This window comes from Rhinatrema bivittatum, chromosome 1 (genome assembly GCF_901001135.1).
Source record: "Rhinatrema bivittatum chromosome 1, aRhiBiv1.1, whole genome shotgun sequence".
NCBI classification, from domain to species: domain Eukaryota; kingdom Metazoa; phylum Chordata; class Amphibia; order Gymnophiona; family Rhinatrematidae; genus Rhinatrema; species Rhinatrema bivittatum.
The window spans coordinates 86,096,873-86,113,976 of NC_042615.1; the positions used below are offsets into that span (position 1 = coordinate 86,096,873).

A 17,104-nucleotide genomic window follows, 5' to 3' on the forward strand; every position below is an offset into this window, starting at 1 on the left:
GAATGGGTGCCTGGGTGCATGAGTGAGAGCTTGTGTGTGTGTGTGTGTGTGGTAGAATGGGTGCCTGGGTGAATGAGTGAGAGCTTGTGTGTGTGTGGTAGAATGGGTGCCTGGGTGAATGAGTGAGAGCTTGTGTGTGTGTGGTAGAATGGGTGCCTGGGTGCATGAGTGAGAGCTTGTGTGTGTGTGGTAGAATGGGTGCCTAGGTGCATGAGTGCGAGCTTGTGTGTGTGTGGTAGAATGGGTGCATGAGTGGCAGTATGTTTGTGAGTGGTTGTAAGTGACAGAGTATATGTGAGCTTGTCTGTAAGTGGCAGAACATGTGTGTGATTGAGAGAGACTGGTCAGGGAGGTGACTGGTATGTGTATGTGAGGAAGAGATACTAGTTAGGGAAGTTGTGAGCTTGTATGTATGTGGTAGAATGGGTGCCTGGGTGCATGAGTGAGAGCTTGTGTGTGTTTTAGAATGGGTGCCTGGGTGCATGAGTGAGAGCTTGTGTGTGTGTGGTAGAATGGGTGCCTGGGTGCATGAGAGCTTGTGTGTGTGTGGTAGAATGGGTGCCTGTGTGCATGAGTCAGAGCTTGTGTGTGTGTGTGGTAGAATGGGTGCCTGGGTGAATGAGTGAGAGCTTGTGTGTGTGTGGTAGAATGGGTACCTGGGTGCATGAGTGAGAGCTTGTGTGTGTGTGGTAGAATGGGTGCCTGGGTGCATGAGTGAGAGCTTGTGTGTGTGTGGTAGAATGGGTGCCTGGGTGCATGAGTGCGAGCTTGTGTGTGTGTGGTAGAATGGGTGCATGAGTGGCAGTATGTTTGTGAGTGGTTGTAAGTGACAGAGTATATGTGAGCTTGTCTGTAAGTGGCAGAACATGTGTGTGATTGAGAGAGACTGGTCAGGGAGGTGACTGGTGTGTGTGTGAGAGACTGAGACTGGTCAGGGAGGTGACTGGTGTGTGTATGTGAGAGAGAGACAGACTGGTCAGGGAGGTGACTGCTGTGTGTGTGAGGAAGAGATACTAGTTAGGGAAGTTACTGATCTGTGTGAGACAGAGACTGGTTGTGGGCCCTAAGGAAGAAGACTGTGAGGACAGAGCTTCAGCAGCCACTGCTGCTTCTGGTGAGTGCTCTTTGCCTGCAAGGGAAAGGAGTAGGAGAGTTTCTGGAGAGGGTAAGTAAAGGCAGCTTTTAAAGTTTACTTTTCTTGATTGACTGCCATTTTAATTATTGGGTGTTATATTATGTGTCTGCTGTTTTGAAATATTTTATTTATATTTGGACAATTTTTAATAATTACGAGTTTTTAAATTGTTGGATGTTATTCTGTTCATAGCTGTTTTGAAACATTTATTCTGCTTATTAGTATAGTTTTACGATTATTTCTGTGTGGGGATCTATAGCTGCTTGCTAGTTCTGTTTTCCTAATAAGAGGTGTATTGGTTTTTAGGGCCTGATATATGGTATTTGTAGTGTTGCCTTTTCATAGATAGGGTTGCTCCTGTTTGAGTGTAAAATTATTTTTTTTCTTAAAAATATGTATAAAAAAGGGGGGGGTCATCTTATACGCCCAGTCGTCTTATACGCCGGAAAATACGGTACTATAAATAATATTGTATCATCTACAAATCTGATTGCCCCTGGAGCCCTTTTTAAATATTGGGGTTACATTAGCCATCCTCCAGTCTTCAAGTACAATGGATGATTTTAATGATAGGTTACAAATTGTAACTAATAGATCTGAAATTTCATTTTTTAGTTCCTTCAGAACCCTGAGATGTATACCATCTGGACCAGGTGATTTACTACTCTTGAATTTGTCAATCAGGCCTACTACATCTTCTAGGGTCACCATGCTTTGTTTCAGTTCATCTGAATCATTACCCATGAAAACCTTCTCTGGAACGGGTATCTACCCAACATCCTCTTCAGTAAACACACATATGCTCATTCTCTCACATGCTCAATCAACTACATTCATGCTCATTCTCTCTCATGTGCTCAATCATAAACACTCACACAAGCTCATTCTTTCTTACATGCCCAATCCTACATGCACATAAGGCCAAATTTTCAAAGGCCTGCACGCACAAAAATCAAGATTTATGCGCATGGCTGGGCCTTGCGAGTGCCATGTGTATTTTAAAATGGGCCTGGCCATAAGTGTAAAGCCTGATATGCGTACAAGTGTTGGGCCTCTCCAAAGATGTGGGCCGGAGGGGCGGGGGCAAGCCGAGACAGCGCCATCTTGTGCTGTCCTGATGACTCACGTACCACAACTTACTTCAGCCCTGGGCCTGAAGTAAGTTCTGAAACAAACAAAAAACAGGATAGGAAAGATTTAGGGGTTGGGGTGAAGAGGGGAAGAGGTAGGAAGAGTAGGGTTAGGGTTAGGAAAGTTTCCTCTCAGTCCACTCCGTAATTGGAGCGGTCTGGGAGGGATGTGGGGGAGGCTCGATTGTGTCGCCTCACGTAATTTACTAAAATTCACACCCCTGCATGCACTGCCTGCACATTATTTATTTATTTATTTATTTATTTAACTTTTTTATATACTAAAATTCACACCCCTGCATGCACTGCCTGCACATTATTTATTTATTTATTTAACTTTTTAATATACCAACATTCAAGACGGTGGTCCCATCATGCTGGTTCACAAGAAACAGTGTGCACTGATTTTAAAATCTGTGTGTGCATGGGCACGCAGCCAATGGATATTATAACATGCGCACTGGCTGCGCGTATTATAAAATCGTCGTGTCCATGTGTGCGTGCCGGGAGCCACACACACATGGACTCTTGTGTGCTGCTTTGAAAATCTACCCCATACTCATTTGCTGTCTCTCACACATGTTCACACACACACAGTCTTGTTTGCTCTCACACATGCACAGTCACACACACATACTCGTTCATTCTATCACATGCTCATATACACACAAACACACTCCTTTGCTCTCACACATGCATGCATGCATTCTCAATCATTTATATACACACGTGGTCTTTTGCCTTCAATCACACATCCATGCTCAATCATATATGCACACACTCACACATGCTCCTTTGCTCTCTCACACATATATGCTCAATATACACACACACAGACATACACACAGACACATTTGTTCCTTTACTCTCTCTCACAAATACATTCTCAATCATATAGCCCCACACATTTACTCATTTACACTCTCCTGAGGCCTGCCTGTGGCTTGCTTGGCTGCGTTTGGACTTCCTGTTCGGCCACGCCCTTCTCCCTAGGGGCCGGCCCGCAGCTCTCCGTCTCAGTTATAGGGCCAGCGAGGGGCGGTCCAATTGAACTCCTCCCAGGGAGTTGCCCACATCAGCTGTATAAAAGGACTTCCTCTTCAGTTCCAGTTTGCCTTCGGATTGAGCATTACAGTCGTCTGTACCTCTCCCTCGATCCAGGTCCTCCGTGGTCTTGCTTGCTTTGATGGCGCCTTGTCCTGTCTCTGCCTTGATGTCTGTTCCTGATGTTGCCTGATGTCTGTTCCTGATCCAGTGCCTGATCCAGTTCCTGCCTTTCCTTCCTGCTTTCGGCTGCCAGGAGTGCAGCAAACCCGCTTTAGGCTCCCAGGAGTGCAGCAAAACCTGCTTTAGGCTGCCAGGAGTGCAGCAACCTACCCTGCCTTGACTGCCAGGAGTGCAGTAACCCACCGCTTCCTCCTTCCTGCACGTGTCCGCTCCCGCGATTGTAGGACAGGGTAGTCCGTGACCAGTCCAGCCGTGCTGGCTGTGTAGGGCGCCCTGAGAGACAGTGCCCGTTTCCTGCTTCAGCCCTTGCCTTGATGTCTTGTTTCAGCCCTGTCTTGGATGTCTGCTTCAGTCCCCGTCTGATGTCTTCAGTTCTAAGGACTCTGTCTGCCCTCGCCTCTGTCCGGCCTGCCGCCCATTGCTGTACCCAGCGGCAGGTCCGAAAGGGCTTGGAACAGTCGGAGGACCGTTCATCAATCAACATCCCAGTGTTGGCTGCCATGGGCGTGCAGGTCCGGCTGAGGGTCAGACTCCGCTCCTTACCCCCTGCTTCTGTTCCTGCCAGCCTCACCATGCCTGCACTGGCTCACCTCCCACGGTGTGGCTTGGGGCTCCTCCTTGAGTCTTGCCGTGGCCCAAGGGCTCACCACCTGCTATGGAGGCGACCGCGCCCTGCGCGCTCGGTAACAACACCCCACATATACAAGATTGCACAGGCATTATAGTACATAAATTACTGCATTTGAATTACAATTGGTGGAATTATTCAAAAAAATGGCCTGTTTCAAACCAGGATCTTGCCACTTGGATTCCCTCATAGCTAACGTGCACATTTCACAAGTGCCACAAGGATAATTGCCTGTCAGCTGTTCTTGTTGCAATGTATTTTCTTCAGTTCGTAAACATGCATGAATAAGTTGATCCCATAAATTTCTATTTCTCATGAATGAGAACCAGGGTAATTCTTTGAATTCTCTATGGAGCGCCAAAATCGGCCAGTGTTTTTTAAAAATACCTCTTAATTCTCCCACATGATGACTATAGTGCAAGACACAAGTCAGTCCATAGTCATTTTTTATATTGTTATAGTTCAACAATAACTCCCTATTTGCGAACAAAGCTCTTTTGTACACTTTTTTTTATCACAGAAGTGGGATATCCACAATCTTGAAACCACACTGGATTGGAGCTTAAATTCCGCCATAGACAAACCACTGCTAAGCGTCTCCGGGTAACGTTTTAAGAATCTTCAGATAATTCCCCTATGTCAAGTGATGAAGAAAAAGGGGGACCTCATGGTTACGCTGGAGGGTCCAGTGCACCACAAACCCAGAAGAATGTTTTAGGGTTTCAGAGATACAACAAGAATTTAGGGGGGAGAAGTTATTCACATCCACGCCCAAGAGACTGGGAGGGCCCCTTAAATCGAACATGAACCAAGATTGGGACGGTCCAACAACCCGATCACAAATCCGCAGTCAACAGCGATAATTAATCTTTCAGATTTTATCTTGACTGAAGAACAGAAGATAGTCTTTCTTATGTGCCAGAATGTCTCTATAGTGCTTTTCAAACTAGAATTGATCTTTTTCGCTTCTTTTGGACACAACAAATTAAATTGTATTTTGGTGAAGCTTTGGAAATGATCATTCTATTATTCATCCAAAATCAAACTGGTTACCTCTAGGACCGGGAGACCCTGGAATTATGACTTTTATACAGATGGTACTGCAGGATATAGAAAATTTGGAATATTTCCATGGGTTTATATGGTCAAGTTCATCTTATAAATGGTATATGGTACAACGGGAAGCAATACGAAATTTAGCAAACAATACTGGGGTGGTAATAAAGGCGGCAGATAAGGGGGGAGGCATCGTGGTGCAAAAAAGACAGTTTAGCCAAGAAAGCCCTGTTTGGTGGTCCTGGCCAGAGTCAGGTGGGTTTCTTCCCAACCAGTACACAACCTGTCTGGTGGGAGTTATCCCTCTGAGTGCATTTTTTGGAATTTGAACTTTTAAGGCTTGCTGGAGCCTGTTTAGCTTCTGGGCCCAAAGAATGGGGAACCCTGGGTCTGGACCCGGGCAGGTTAGGGAAGACCTGCCCCCCATAGCCTCAGTGAGGAAGGGGGTGACAGTGACTTGCTATAAGAAGCAACCCCGATGACATCTTCAGTTTTTAAGAAGATTAAGTTAAACATTCAGGAGGAAGTTTTGACTGCCCTTTCTGCCTGATTTGGAGCACATAAACTCCTGCTCCAAGGGTTCCCCCCATCAGGGATTCAAAAAAGAAATCTATGGACTGCAGTAAGAGCAAAGAAGGGTTCAATCAACTAACTGTCAGTAAAAAGCAAAGCCTAACATCAGTGAAGCGACCCATCCGGTGCTTCAATCAACCATGGGGAGAGAAAGAGATTTATCTTTTTGTGCAGAAACAGAAATAGAGTATTCTTGCCAGGTGTCAAAGGACACGCTGCTCACCTAGGGACTCTCCCATGCCTGGGAGGGTAGGATTTCCCCAGGTCTGGTCAAAGTCATTCCTGCACAGATTGAGGAAGAAATTGTAACCAGACATTATACTGTGCTAATGTGGATCAAAAAGTTATGCTATTTCCCATTTATTGTCTTCAGTAAAGAATTATCTTTTGGACACTAATACAATCACGCTAGCATTATTTGGCACTCTAGCTCAAAGTGAATAGAAAAGTACCCCTCTCCTAGGGATACCTAAAGATAATTAGCCACCGAGAGAACTCCTTTCATCCCCAAGTCTATTGAACCTACATCCTGGGAGGGAAGGAAAGCAGTACAATTAGCCTGGGCTCCTGCCCCAAAGAGCACAAATAAGTTTATGTTCTTATCTGTACCAGACTTGCACATTAAGGGCCAGATTTTCGGAGGATTTACTCACATAACCAGGCTGTAAGTCCTGGGGCTTTACTAAAGGGGCGGTCCGGGAGTGGTGCAGGGGCGGGGTGGGGCAGGGGCAGGGCCAGAGGCCTCCGACAAAGTGGCCATTGCCGCTGTGTCGGAGGATTGTGGGCCAGCAGGCAGGTGCAAAAGGTAAGATAAACATTTTGGGGGGGAAAGGTTAGGGGAAGGGGTGGGAAGGTTAGGTTAGGGGGAGGGAACGGAGGAAGGGCTCAGCACACGCAAGTTGCACAATTGTGCACCCCCTTGCGTGCCGACCCCGATTTTATAACTTGCACGCGCAAGTTATAAAATCGGGCGTACATGTGCGCACGCCGGGTAGTACGCGCCCATGTACGCCGCACATGCTCCTTTTAAAATCTACCCCTAAGGAGGGCTTACATAATTCTTTTGGCTTTCCCCAACATGCCCACTCCTCGCCCAGACCATGCCCATGCTCCTCCCCCGTTTAGAAACTTTTGGCTTGTGTGCGCAACAAGAGATACAAGCGTCCTCAGGTGGCTTTTAAATTCCACTCAGCACGCAATGCCCAACTTGTGCGTGTAGCATCCGGTTTAGGCATGCACAGGCCTTTAAAATTCTCCTAGAAGTCTACTTGGTTAATAACAGCTTATGGACTTCTCCTCCAGGAACTTCTTCAAATCTTTTTTAAACCCAGTTATGCTAATGCCTTAAGCAAATCTTCCAGCAATGAACTCCAGAGCTTAATTGTGCATTGACTGAAAAATAATTTTCTCCGATTGTTTTGAATGTTGGAGTTTCTGTAGCTGGCAGCAGAAATATATCCTTACAGCTTGGACAGGAATAACTGGGCAGACTGGCTGGATCAATTAGTTTTTTTCGCCATTATCTATTACTAGTTAAGTATGTAATACAACTTACATAAAAAAAAGTGCAGGCAGTTTATCCATTTCTCTGAGTTTATCAACAAAAAGTGGAAATAGTTTCTGCATTTCCATTTCTGAAGAGTAAGCATGATATGGTTGAAGATCCTTCAGCACTTTTTGGACCTGAAAAGAACATGTATAATACCTTATATGTTATATGTTATAAAAGACACAATGAACATCTTTATAATTCATCTAAAAATTAATAATCTCACAACTACAGCAAATTCTTAAGCATTTTAGTTAATGATAGAGAATGGTAAAATAAAGAGAAGAGAGAGGAAAAATTGTGTGGGGGGGGGGGGGGGGGGGAAGAAAAGGAATACGAATAATGTAATGCAATGATCACATCCTTCATTTTGAGTTTCAGTCCAAAATATAAATGATTTAAATCATCAATACAGCTCAGAATTGCAAAGAAAGGATCCAATGGGATATCTGAGAGCTTCTCTTCTGATGTGTGAATTTTCAGCATTTTAAAGCAACATGAAAAGACACTAAAGTATTCAATTGTGGGGGCAATTTTGTGAGTTATTGCAAAGTCCATAGGAACCTTTCCCCATGGATTTTGCATCAGTTTTCAAAGGGAAAACATGCAAATGTGTATTCTCTTTGAAAACTGCCAAGGGAAAAAATTACCTGCACAGATTTGCACCTCCTTTTTCTGTGGATAATTTTTCCCTGAAAAACAATATCCTATACTTGCTGTTGCCTCCCCTAACCTAACCCTGCCTTTGATGCTTCCTAGTTTTTCCACAGATAAAATTACACATGTTGTTGATCACCCATGCATATTTGTACCCATGTACAATTTCACAATTTTCAGACAGCCTATATATTGAATAAATAGCCATTTACTGCCACCCATATTCCCTGGGTTCTTTCCTAAACTGGGGGCTGGGGGGAGGGGGGGGGGGCAGGTAAGGAATCAGACTTTCAAGGCCCTAGACATCCTTTAATGGCCTTCTTCTTCAAGTAAAAGAAATTCACAGCACACAGTCTTTTCAAAAACAGAGGAAGTGAAACAAATTTCAGTGAACCAGGAAGACGTACTAAGGCAAATTGACAAACTAAAGAGTAGCAAATCATCTGGACCAAATGGTATACATCCCAAAGTGCTGAAAAAACTGAGAAATGAAATTGCGGACCTGCTATTGGAAATTTATAAATAACATCATCTATGGAACCTGAAGACTGGAGAGTTGCCAATGTAAAAACTTCAATTTTTAAAAAGGGAACAAAGGGTGCTCCAACAAACTACAGACCAGTGACTTTAATATTGGTGCTAGGCAAAATGGTAGAAACTATCGTATAGAACAAAATTGCTGAAGATATTAGGGATGTGAATCGGGCTTCTGACGATTGAAAATATCGCACGATATTTTCAAAATCGTCAGAAATTGGGGGCTCCTCGAAACTGATAGAAAAACCCCACCAAATTGTTCGTGGGGATTCTCATTGTTTAGGGGGAGGGCGGGAAAAATGGCACACAAAAATAACCCCTAAACCCACCCCGACCCTTTAAAACTAATCCCTTAGCTTCCCCCACCCTTCCGACCCCCCAAAAAACCTTTTACAGGTACCTGGTGGCCCAGTGGGGGTCCCGGGAGTGATCTCCTGCTCCCGGGCCGTCCGCTGCCACTAATCAAAATGGCGCCAATGGCCCTTTTGCCCTTTGCCCAGGGAGCACTGGATGGCCGGTGCCATCTTTAAAATGGCGCGGGCCATCCAGTGCTCCTACCATGTGACAAGGGCCGGCCAATGGCACGGATACCCTGTCACATGGTAAGGGCAAAGGGCCATCGGCACCATTTTGATTAGTGGCAGCCAACGGCCCGGGAGCGGGAGATTGCTCCCGGGACCCCCCCTGGACCACCAGGTACCTGTAAAAAGTTTTTTGGGGGGGTCGGGAGGGTGGGGGAAGCTAAGGGATTAGTTTTAAAGGGTCGGGGTGGGTTTTTTGTTTATCGGCTCGGGCGCAGCCGATAAACAAAACCGCGATCGGGCCGGACGAAAAAAAAAAACACGATGTGAATCGGAACCGGAATCAGAACTGATTCCGGTTCCGATTCACATCTCTAGAACATATAGATAAGTATAGGTTAATGGGACAAAGCCAGCATGGATTTAGCCATGAGAAGTCTTGCCTCACAAATTTGCTGCATTTTTTGAGGGTGAAAATAAACATGTGGATAAAGGTGAGCTAGTTGATATAGAGGTAGATCTTAAATAAGTACGCCAGATTTTATAATGCCGAGGCGGTGCGCGCAAGTTACGCCTGCTTGAAGCAGGCGTAACTTGCGCGCACCGCCTCGGCATTGCTCTGCACAGGCCGCAGTGCCTGGGGACTCGGGACTGCCCTCCTGACCTGCCCCCGAACTGTCGCCACGTCCCCGGACCCGCCTCGGACCCCCCTGACCCCGGGCACACCCCCGGACAAGCTCAATCCTGCCCCTTTTACGAAGCCCCGGGACTTACGTGCGTCCCGGGGCTTTGTGCGCGCCGGCGACATATGCAAAATAGGCGTGCCGGCGCGCGACTGCGCTGCGCTCGTAAATCTGGCAGGATTTACGCGCACAGGGCTTTTAAAATCTACCCCATAGTGTATATGGATTTCCAGAAAGCATCTGACAAATACTTTCATGAGAGACCTCTTAAGAAATTAAAAGTCATGGGATAGGGGGCAGTGTCCTTTTGTGGACTGTCAACAGGTTAAAATATAGAAAACAAAGAACAGGGCTAAATGGTACATTTTCCCTATGGAAAAAGATGAACAGTGGAGTGCCCCAGTGATCTGTTCTGGGACCTCTGCTTTTTAATATATTTATAAATGACCTGGAAATGGGAACAATAAGTGAGGTGATCAAATTTGCATATGACAAAAAATTATTCAGAGTTGATAAATCACAAGAGGACTGTGAGAAATTGCAAGAGGACATTACAAAACTGGGAGACTAGGCATGCAAATGGAAAATTCTAACCCCTCCCACCATGCACAATTCCTCTGATGCACAGTGATTCTACCTTTTCCTACTTTGCACTCAAAAAACCCTTTTTTAAAATTATATCACAATGTTAGAGGATATTTAGCGCGAGCACGCTCACGCTCGCGTATGCATAGGAAAAAAAATGGCGGTGAGCTGTTTGGATGTAGGTAAGTGTGATTTGGGGTTGGTTAGGATGGGGGAGATGAGGATGATCTGTAAAATTTGATTGTATGTGTATGTTTTATATGTTTTAGATTAGACAAGTTGTTCTCCTGATGCAGGCAGCTGTAGGCTGCAGCATCTGGCATGGCTGAATACTAATTCCTGGCATGGCTGGACACTAACATCGGGTTCAGCGGGGCAATATTGCTCATGGTGTAGTTTTAAAAGAGTATCTCCGCAGTGTAGAAATTAAATAAACACTTCCTTGAAGGGTTGTCCCCTTTATGGGCATGGCTGGACATTAATATCAGTTCCAGCGGGTCAATATTGCTCATGGTAGAGGGCGGAAAGAGTATATTTGCAGTGGAAAAAACAAACGCCTCCTTGAAGGGTTGCCTCTTTTATATAAATTTATGGAAATGGACACTGGAAACATGGAAGCACTAGGATACTGTGTTATATAACATCATTGTGTACAACACAGTTCTGCTCTGTGATTAATGGGTTAATCTCTTCAATTTATGTGATTGTGGCATCCAACATGGAGTTCTGAATCATAATAAAGGAGAAGGCTGCTTTGATACAGTCTGACATGATATATGATATATAGATAGATAGATAGATATCCTTTTTCCACTAAGGACCGGACTCACGGACGGACTGACAGAGATGGACGGACAGATGGACAGATGGACCAGACCCACGGACGGATGGACAGAGACATGGAGCGAAGCGGGGCCTGGCCTGCGCAGTCAGCGCTAAAGCCCGTCGGGGTAAGGCTGATAAAAAATCCACGCTTACCTCCCAGTCGGCGACCTCAGGGGTTTTAAATCCCCTACCACCATCCCGACGCCCTTTCCACTGAGGACCGGACTCACGGACGGATGAACAGAGACGGACGGACGGACGGACAGATGGACCGGACCCACGGACGGACGGACAGAGAAGCGGAGCGAAGCGGGGCCTGGCCTGCACAGTCAGCGCTAAAGCCCATCGGGGTAAGGCCGATAAAAAATCCACGCTTACCTCCCAACGGGCTCCTCGTGGACCACAAGGCAATATCTTTGCCTCTTGCTGCTCTCCTCCGCTGAACACCGTCTCGGACCACACGCCGCGCCTCCTCCCCCCAGTTCCTCAGCCTATCCGGAGCCAGGCGCTCCCATCGACGTCAGCAGTCGGCGACCTCAGGGGTTTTAAATCCCCTACTGCCCTCCCGACGCCCTTTCCACTGAGGACCGGACTCATGGACAGACGGACAGACGGACCGGACCCACGGACGGATGGACAGAGAAGCGGAGCGAAGCTGGGCCTGGCCTGCGCAGTCGGTGCTAAAGCCCGTCAGGGTAAGGGCGATAAAAAATCCATGCTTACCTCCCAACGGGCTCCCCGCCGACCACGAGGCAATATCTTTGCCTCTCACCGCTCTCCTCCGCTGAACACTGTCTCGGACCACACGCCACGCTTCCTCCCCCCAGCTCCTCAGCCTATCCGGAGCCAGGCGCTCCCATCAACATCAGCAGTCGGTGACTTCAGAGGTTTTAAATCCTCTACTGCCCTCCCGAGGGCTGGCTGGACCTCTCGCTACTGCAGACCCCTTGCCCTCACTTCTCTTCCTCCTCTAATCTCCGGAGAACTGTCTCCGTCCAGGATTCAACCAAAGCCAACCCAAACTTCCTTACCAGCCTCTCACTCCAGCGCTCTCTTGCAGCCACTCCTCAGTGCTGCCCTGCCATCAACTAACCTTCACATCAGCTCCTCCCTCCTTGCCTTTAAACCTGTACTATCCCACTTCCAGCTTCCACTCTATACCTTCTATCTTGTCCACTACTTTCACCAGCTCAACATTCCAGAATGCATCCAGTTTTCCCAATCCCGATTCTGCAACACTGCCTATTTTCCAAAGAAAAATCAACCAGGCAAGCTCAATACTGCAATTTAAAATCACCACACCAATCCTGATCGCACCGATCACCCAACTTCTAGGCCTCACCCTGGAGAGGTTGGCTGTGACAGGGTGGTATGCTGAACCTTCACACACATTAACTACCACCTCACTCTACTGGAATGAATCTTCTCTATGCAAATGTGAACAGTATAATATTTTACAATATTGCACTCCCCTTTGTGCACTCCTTCGTGCAACCCTTAGTGTTAACCGTTCCCTTGTTTTTATCTCCCTTGTTAACAATTTCCATGATTATTATTGTTCAATGTATTGACAAAGGAAAAGCTTGATTTCCTGCATTTTTTGTTGGAATGTAAAACGATGTGATATGTAAAATCGAACACCGGTATATAAAAATAAATAAATAAATAAATAAATAAAAATATTTACCTTACTCTGCTGCCCTTGCTGTATCCAACTTTTCAGTTCCTTCTTCAGCTCCTCTTGATATTTTGTTGCATCATTCTTTGTGATAACTGCTTTATCTTTAAAGCTTTCAAACTCCTCAGGATCCAACTCCTTTTAGAAAAAAATAATAATTTAGTTATGATTACTGAATGACGTGCTTGCTTTAGAGGACATTTTTCAAAACCATTTATGGCGATAAACAGTGTTTTGCCCACGTAAACCAGCCATCTGAAAATTAGCCTTCCTCAATGCAGCTAAAAGTATATGCATTGCTCCACAGTGTGCATACTTTTAGCTGCATTATAAAGAGGTATTCCCAGGTGCAGTTTGGTTGTGGGGAGGAAAATAATGCATGCAAATTGCATTTTCAAATCTACACATGTATTTATGCATTTATTTATTTAGTTGTAATACTTCTAGTCTGCCTATAACAGTAAACCGTGCTGTGGATCACAATACCAAACAAATTATATAAATTCAGAATAAAATACAAAACAAACTGACATCAATAAAAACAACAAAAACAAAAATGTATAATACAGTTAAATAATTACATAAAATAAAATCACATTTCAGGATAAGCTGCCTTAAATAGTGCCTTCAACTGCTTACGAAAGCATATTACTTTTTGAATGGAATATATCTTCACAAATAACAGGTGCAAATGTCTGCACAAGCATATTTTCACATTGAAACTTGGAGCATTGCCAGCAGGTAAAACGTACCCATGGGTTTTGTCCCAAAGCAAATATTCTTAAAATTGCCCTTTATTGCCCACACAAGGAAAATATTGCTGTTGGACCATTTTTACAGACAAAATATTGTATGTACTCACCTTTAACCTGGGACATGTTTTCCAGCTCTTCACCATGGTATCGTAAAGTTGAATACTTTCTTGGGGAGAAAAGGCAAGATCAGAAGGCATGCCATACTTCTCAATCTAAATCAAGGAAGAAAATTATTTCATCTTGGGTTCTAAAAGCTATATTGAAGAAGTCATGTTGATATGTTGTATTTTCCAATACTTACATGATTTACTGTTAATGCAGCACATGGGTGATATTTTTCAATCCTGAAGTCATCCTTCTTTATAGAGCACACAAACTTTTCTAGATCATTGTACCTCTTGTCATAAAGTACTGCAAAACATCAGAATACATGTTCTGATATTTGAAAAAAACTCATGCTTACAGTTTATAAACTGCTATGCAACTGATTCATTGATTGTAATGGATTTAGAAGTTATTCTTATAATATAGAGGGTAATCTTCAAAGGGACTTCTGCAGGTAAAGTAGTGTTTTCCCCTAGAAATGGCCCTTTAAATAACTGCATGACTGATAAGATCATAAAATAACACACATACACAATGTATGCACGTACTTTCAATTGCAAGGGGAGAGGCATTCCAGGGGGTGGATTCTACACATACTTTGTGACTTTAAAAAGTATGCGCGTAAATTCTCTTAACAAAACTACACGCACCAATATAGCAGATATAATTGTGTGTGGGAAATTTTGTTGGGATAATTTTCAAAGTGGACTTATTCTCTATAAAAACAGGTATAACTTATGTGCACAGTGTTAAAAAATGATCCCCTTAGAGGGTAAACTCAAAAGCATTTCTCTGGGTGAAACACTGTTTTACCTCTAGAAATGGGCTTTTTTAAAAATTACCCACCAATATTATTTATTTATTTATTTATTTATTTATTTAAAGGCTTTTATATACCGCTGTTCATGTACTGGTACATATCACGTCGGTTTACATAGAACCAAAGTTGGAAATTACATTGAACAAGAGGTTACAAATAACAGGGCTAACTTCGTAAGAACTTATATTTACTCACATAAATAATATGTGAGTAAATTTACGTGTTTAAGTCCTGTTCACATGTAAGATTACCCGGACTAAGTGGAGGCATTCCTGAGGCCGAACTGGGGAAGGGTTTGCATTTTCAAACATATGAGTGTAAATTTTCCAGAAAAATGTCCATGTCCTAAGTAGAAGATGTAAGTGTGTGTGGGTAGATTTGGTGGGATAATTTTCAAAGCAGACTTATGAGTTTAAGTCTGCTTTGAAAATTGCTCAAACTTATGCAAGTACTTGCCATCTAATTTATGCAATGGTACAAAATTAGCCCTAAATAATTTGGGATACATTTTAAGCCACTATTCAAAAAGCAAAGCAGTCAAATAAACATCTGGCTAACTCTGTCGGATATTCAGCAGTTTGGCAACACTAGTGAATATACCCAACTATCTTAAAGATGGCCAGATAGGTTTAAGCAGCTAACTTTAGGACTACTCTACAGCATGACCAGAATTGACTAACACTGAATATTAAATAACTTATCCAGCTGACTTAACTCTGCCCAAAAATGTCCTCAGAACATCTTCAAGTTAATCAGCTAAGTTAATCAGCCAGATAACTTGGAGACAATCAGCCAGCTGAGATTTCAAATCCCACCATTTGTCCAGCTAAGTCTGAATTTAGCCAGCCAAATGATACAAAATATGGACCTCTTTCTGTCTCCCTCTGTATTTATTGTAATACCTAATCTAACTTTATATGATTTCTTGTTTTGCTTCAGTCCTTCATGCTTCTTTGTGTCCTGCTCAGTAACTTTCATAGGAGCAGTGCTGTCTACCGCACTGTCGATGTGCTGCCAGAATTCTTTCACCAACTGTAGCCACCTTGAAAGAAATAAAATACTTTATTTTCATGTTATAAAATATACTGGCAGTCACCTGTCTAGTTTATATAACACTCTAAAGAGAATGCATGAAAACAAACACTATATAATTGAGAATCGACCATTTTATGCAATCTGCAGCACAGTGTACTCTTTCCAAGATGCTTCAGCATACCAATTCATATATATATAACATTTAGAGTTTTATGTTCCAGCATAAGGAACATGCTGGCACAGTGACTCTTGCACACTGCCAGCGCATGTCTCTGTACATTTTTGGTCAGAAAATGACATCTCTTTGCAAAGAGATGATTTAAATGAACTCCATAAAAGACCTGTACTGTTGGTAATCATTAGCTCTACAGATTTCTTTAGAACAGCAGCAGCATTTCTGTCAAACATCAGTGGATTGCCAGTTCCTTAAAGCGAACAGTTCTAAGTGTAATTTATGCAACCATCCATTCATCCAAAATGAAGGCAACACTTTTTCCCTAATAAATAATGTTGCATTGAACTACATAAAATTTATGGATGCACTAAATTGCACACAATTTTGGGCACTGCACATTTGCAGCTTGACATTTTGCATTTCAATAGTCCAGGCTTAAACTTTCTGTGGAAAGAAAAGTGGGAGCCCTTGTGTGAAGGCTTTTTCAAGAAAGAGAATGGCACATTTACTCAGTAAGATGCTCTGGATTACTTATGGTTGCAGACAAAGCCAAAAATGGGCATCGAATCATAACAAGGAGGTGTTCCCACACCTCTGCTCCAATTTCTCCTCCAAGACAATGGACCTGCCACAGAAAAAATATTACAATTCAAGTATAGCCACAGAGATTGGGAAAAAAAAATTATTAGTCAATTGGAAAGTCTTTACACTCTTGTACATTTTCATATTTTGCTGTTTAAAAAAACACAAATCAAAATACATTAAAGCAGGAGTTTGTTTCACTTACACAAACACACTCATTATGAAAGAACAATTATTGAAATATTCAAAAGTAATTAAGAAATAAACACCAAAATATCTTGATTGCATTAATCTTTTGCCATGGCAAACCCAAACTAGCTCCTGTTCAAAAAATTGCATTAACAAGGTTCATAGTAAATTAAATTGAGCCCGCCTGTGTTCAATCAGTCATTGAGCCAATTAAAGTACTCCTGGATGAAGAATCAAGCTGTTTCCATTGCATGAAGTGAATTTGAAGCAAAAGTAAACCATGCCAAACAAGGAGAACCCCAAATAACTTTAGGATAATGTTATCAAGAATTCAGATTGGGGGAAGGCTATAAGAATGTATCAATGCATTTGAATATACTTTGGTGAAAACAGTTTGGCACTGCCAAGAGACTACTGCAATAGTAAACTGTTGCAGAACTGTTGCAGAAAGTCATTGTGAGACCTGAAATAATTTTAAAAGAACTACAGAGGTCTTGAGTTGAGATTGGGAAAAATATTGACTATTCAACATTTGCAAGATTGCTCCACAAACATGATCAGACCAAATGCTAAGCATTATGGGCGACCAATACCCCCCGAGGCTGACATCATCAAACGTCGCCATCACCCTACTTAGGGGGCACCCATTGGTGGGCCAC

At 43.5% G+C, this 17,104-nt stretch overlaps 1 protein-coding gene across 1 annotated transcript in view; it reads right to left on the minus strand.

The window, feature by feature from the left end:
- The window catches only part of DDX60 (DExD/H-box helicase 60), a 444,355-nt gene that overhangs the window by 210,348 nt on the left and 216,903 nt on the right, over nt 1-17,104 (minus strand). The window contains 6 exon segments of the mRNA XM_029604155.1: nt 7,305-7,432; nt 12,794-12,922; nt 13,647-13,751; nt 13,841-13,950; nt 15,367-15,506; nt 16,184-16,299. Of these exon segments, the coding sequence (XP_029460015.1) occupies nt 7,305-7,432; nt 12,794-12,922; nt 13,647-13,751; nt 13,841-13,950; nt 15,367-15,506; nt 16,184-16,299 (728 nt within the window).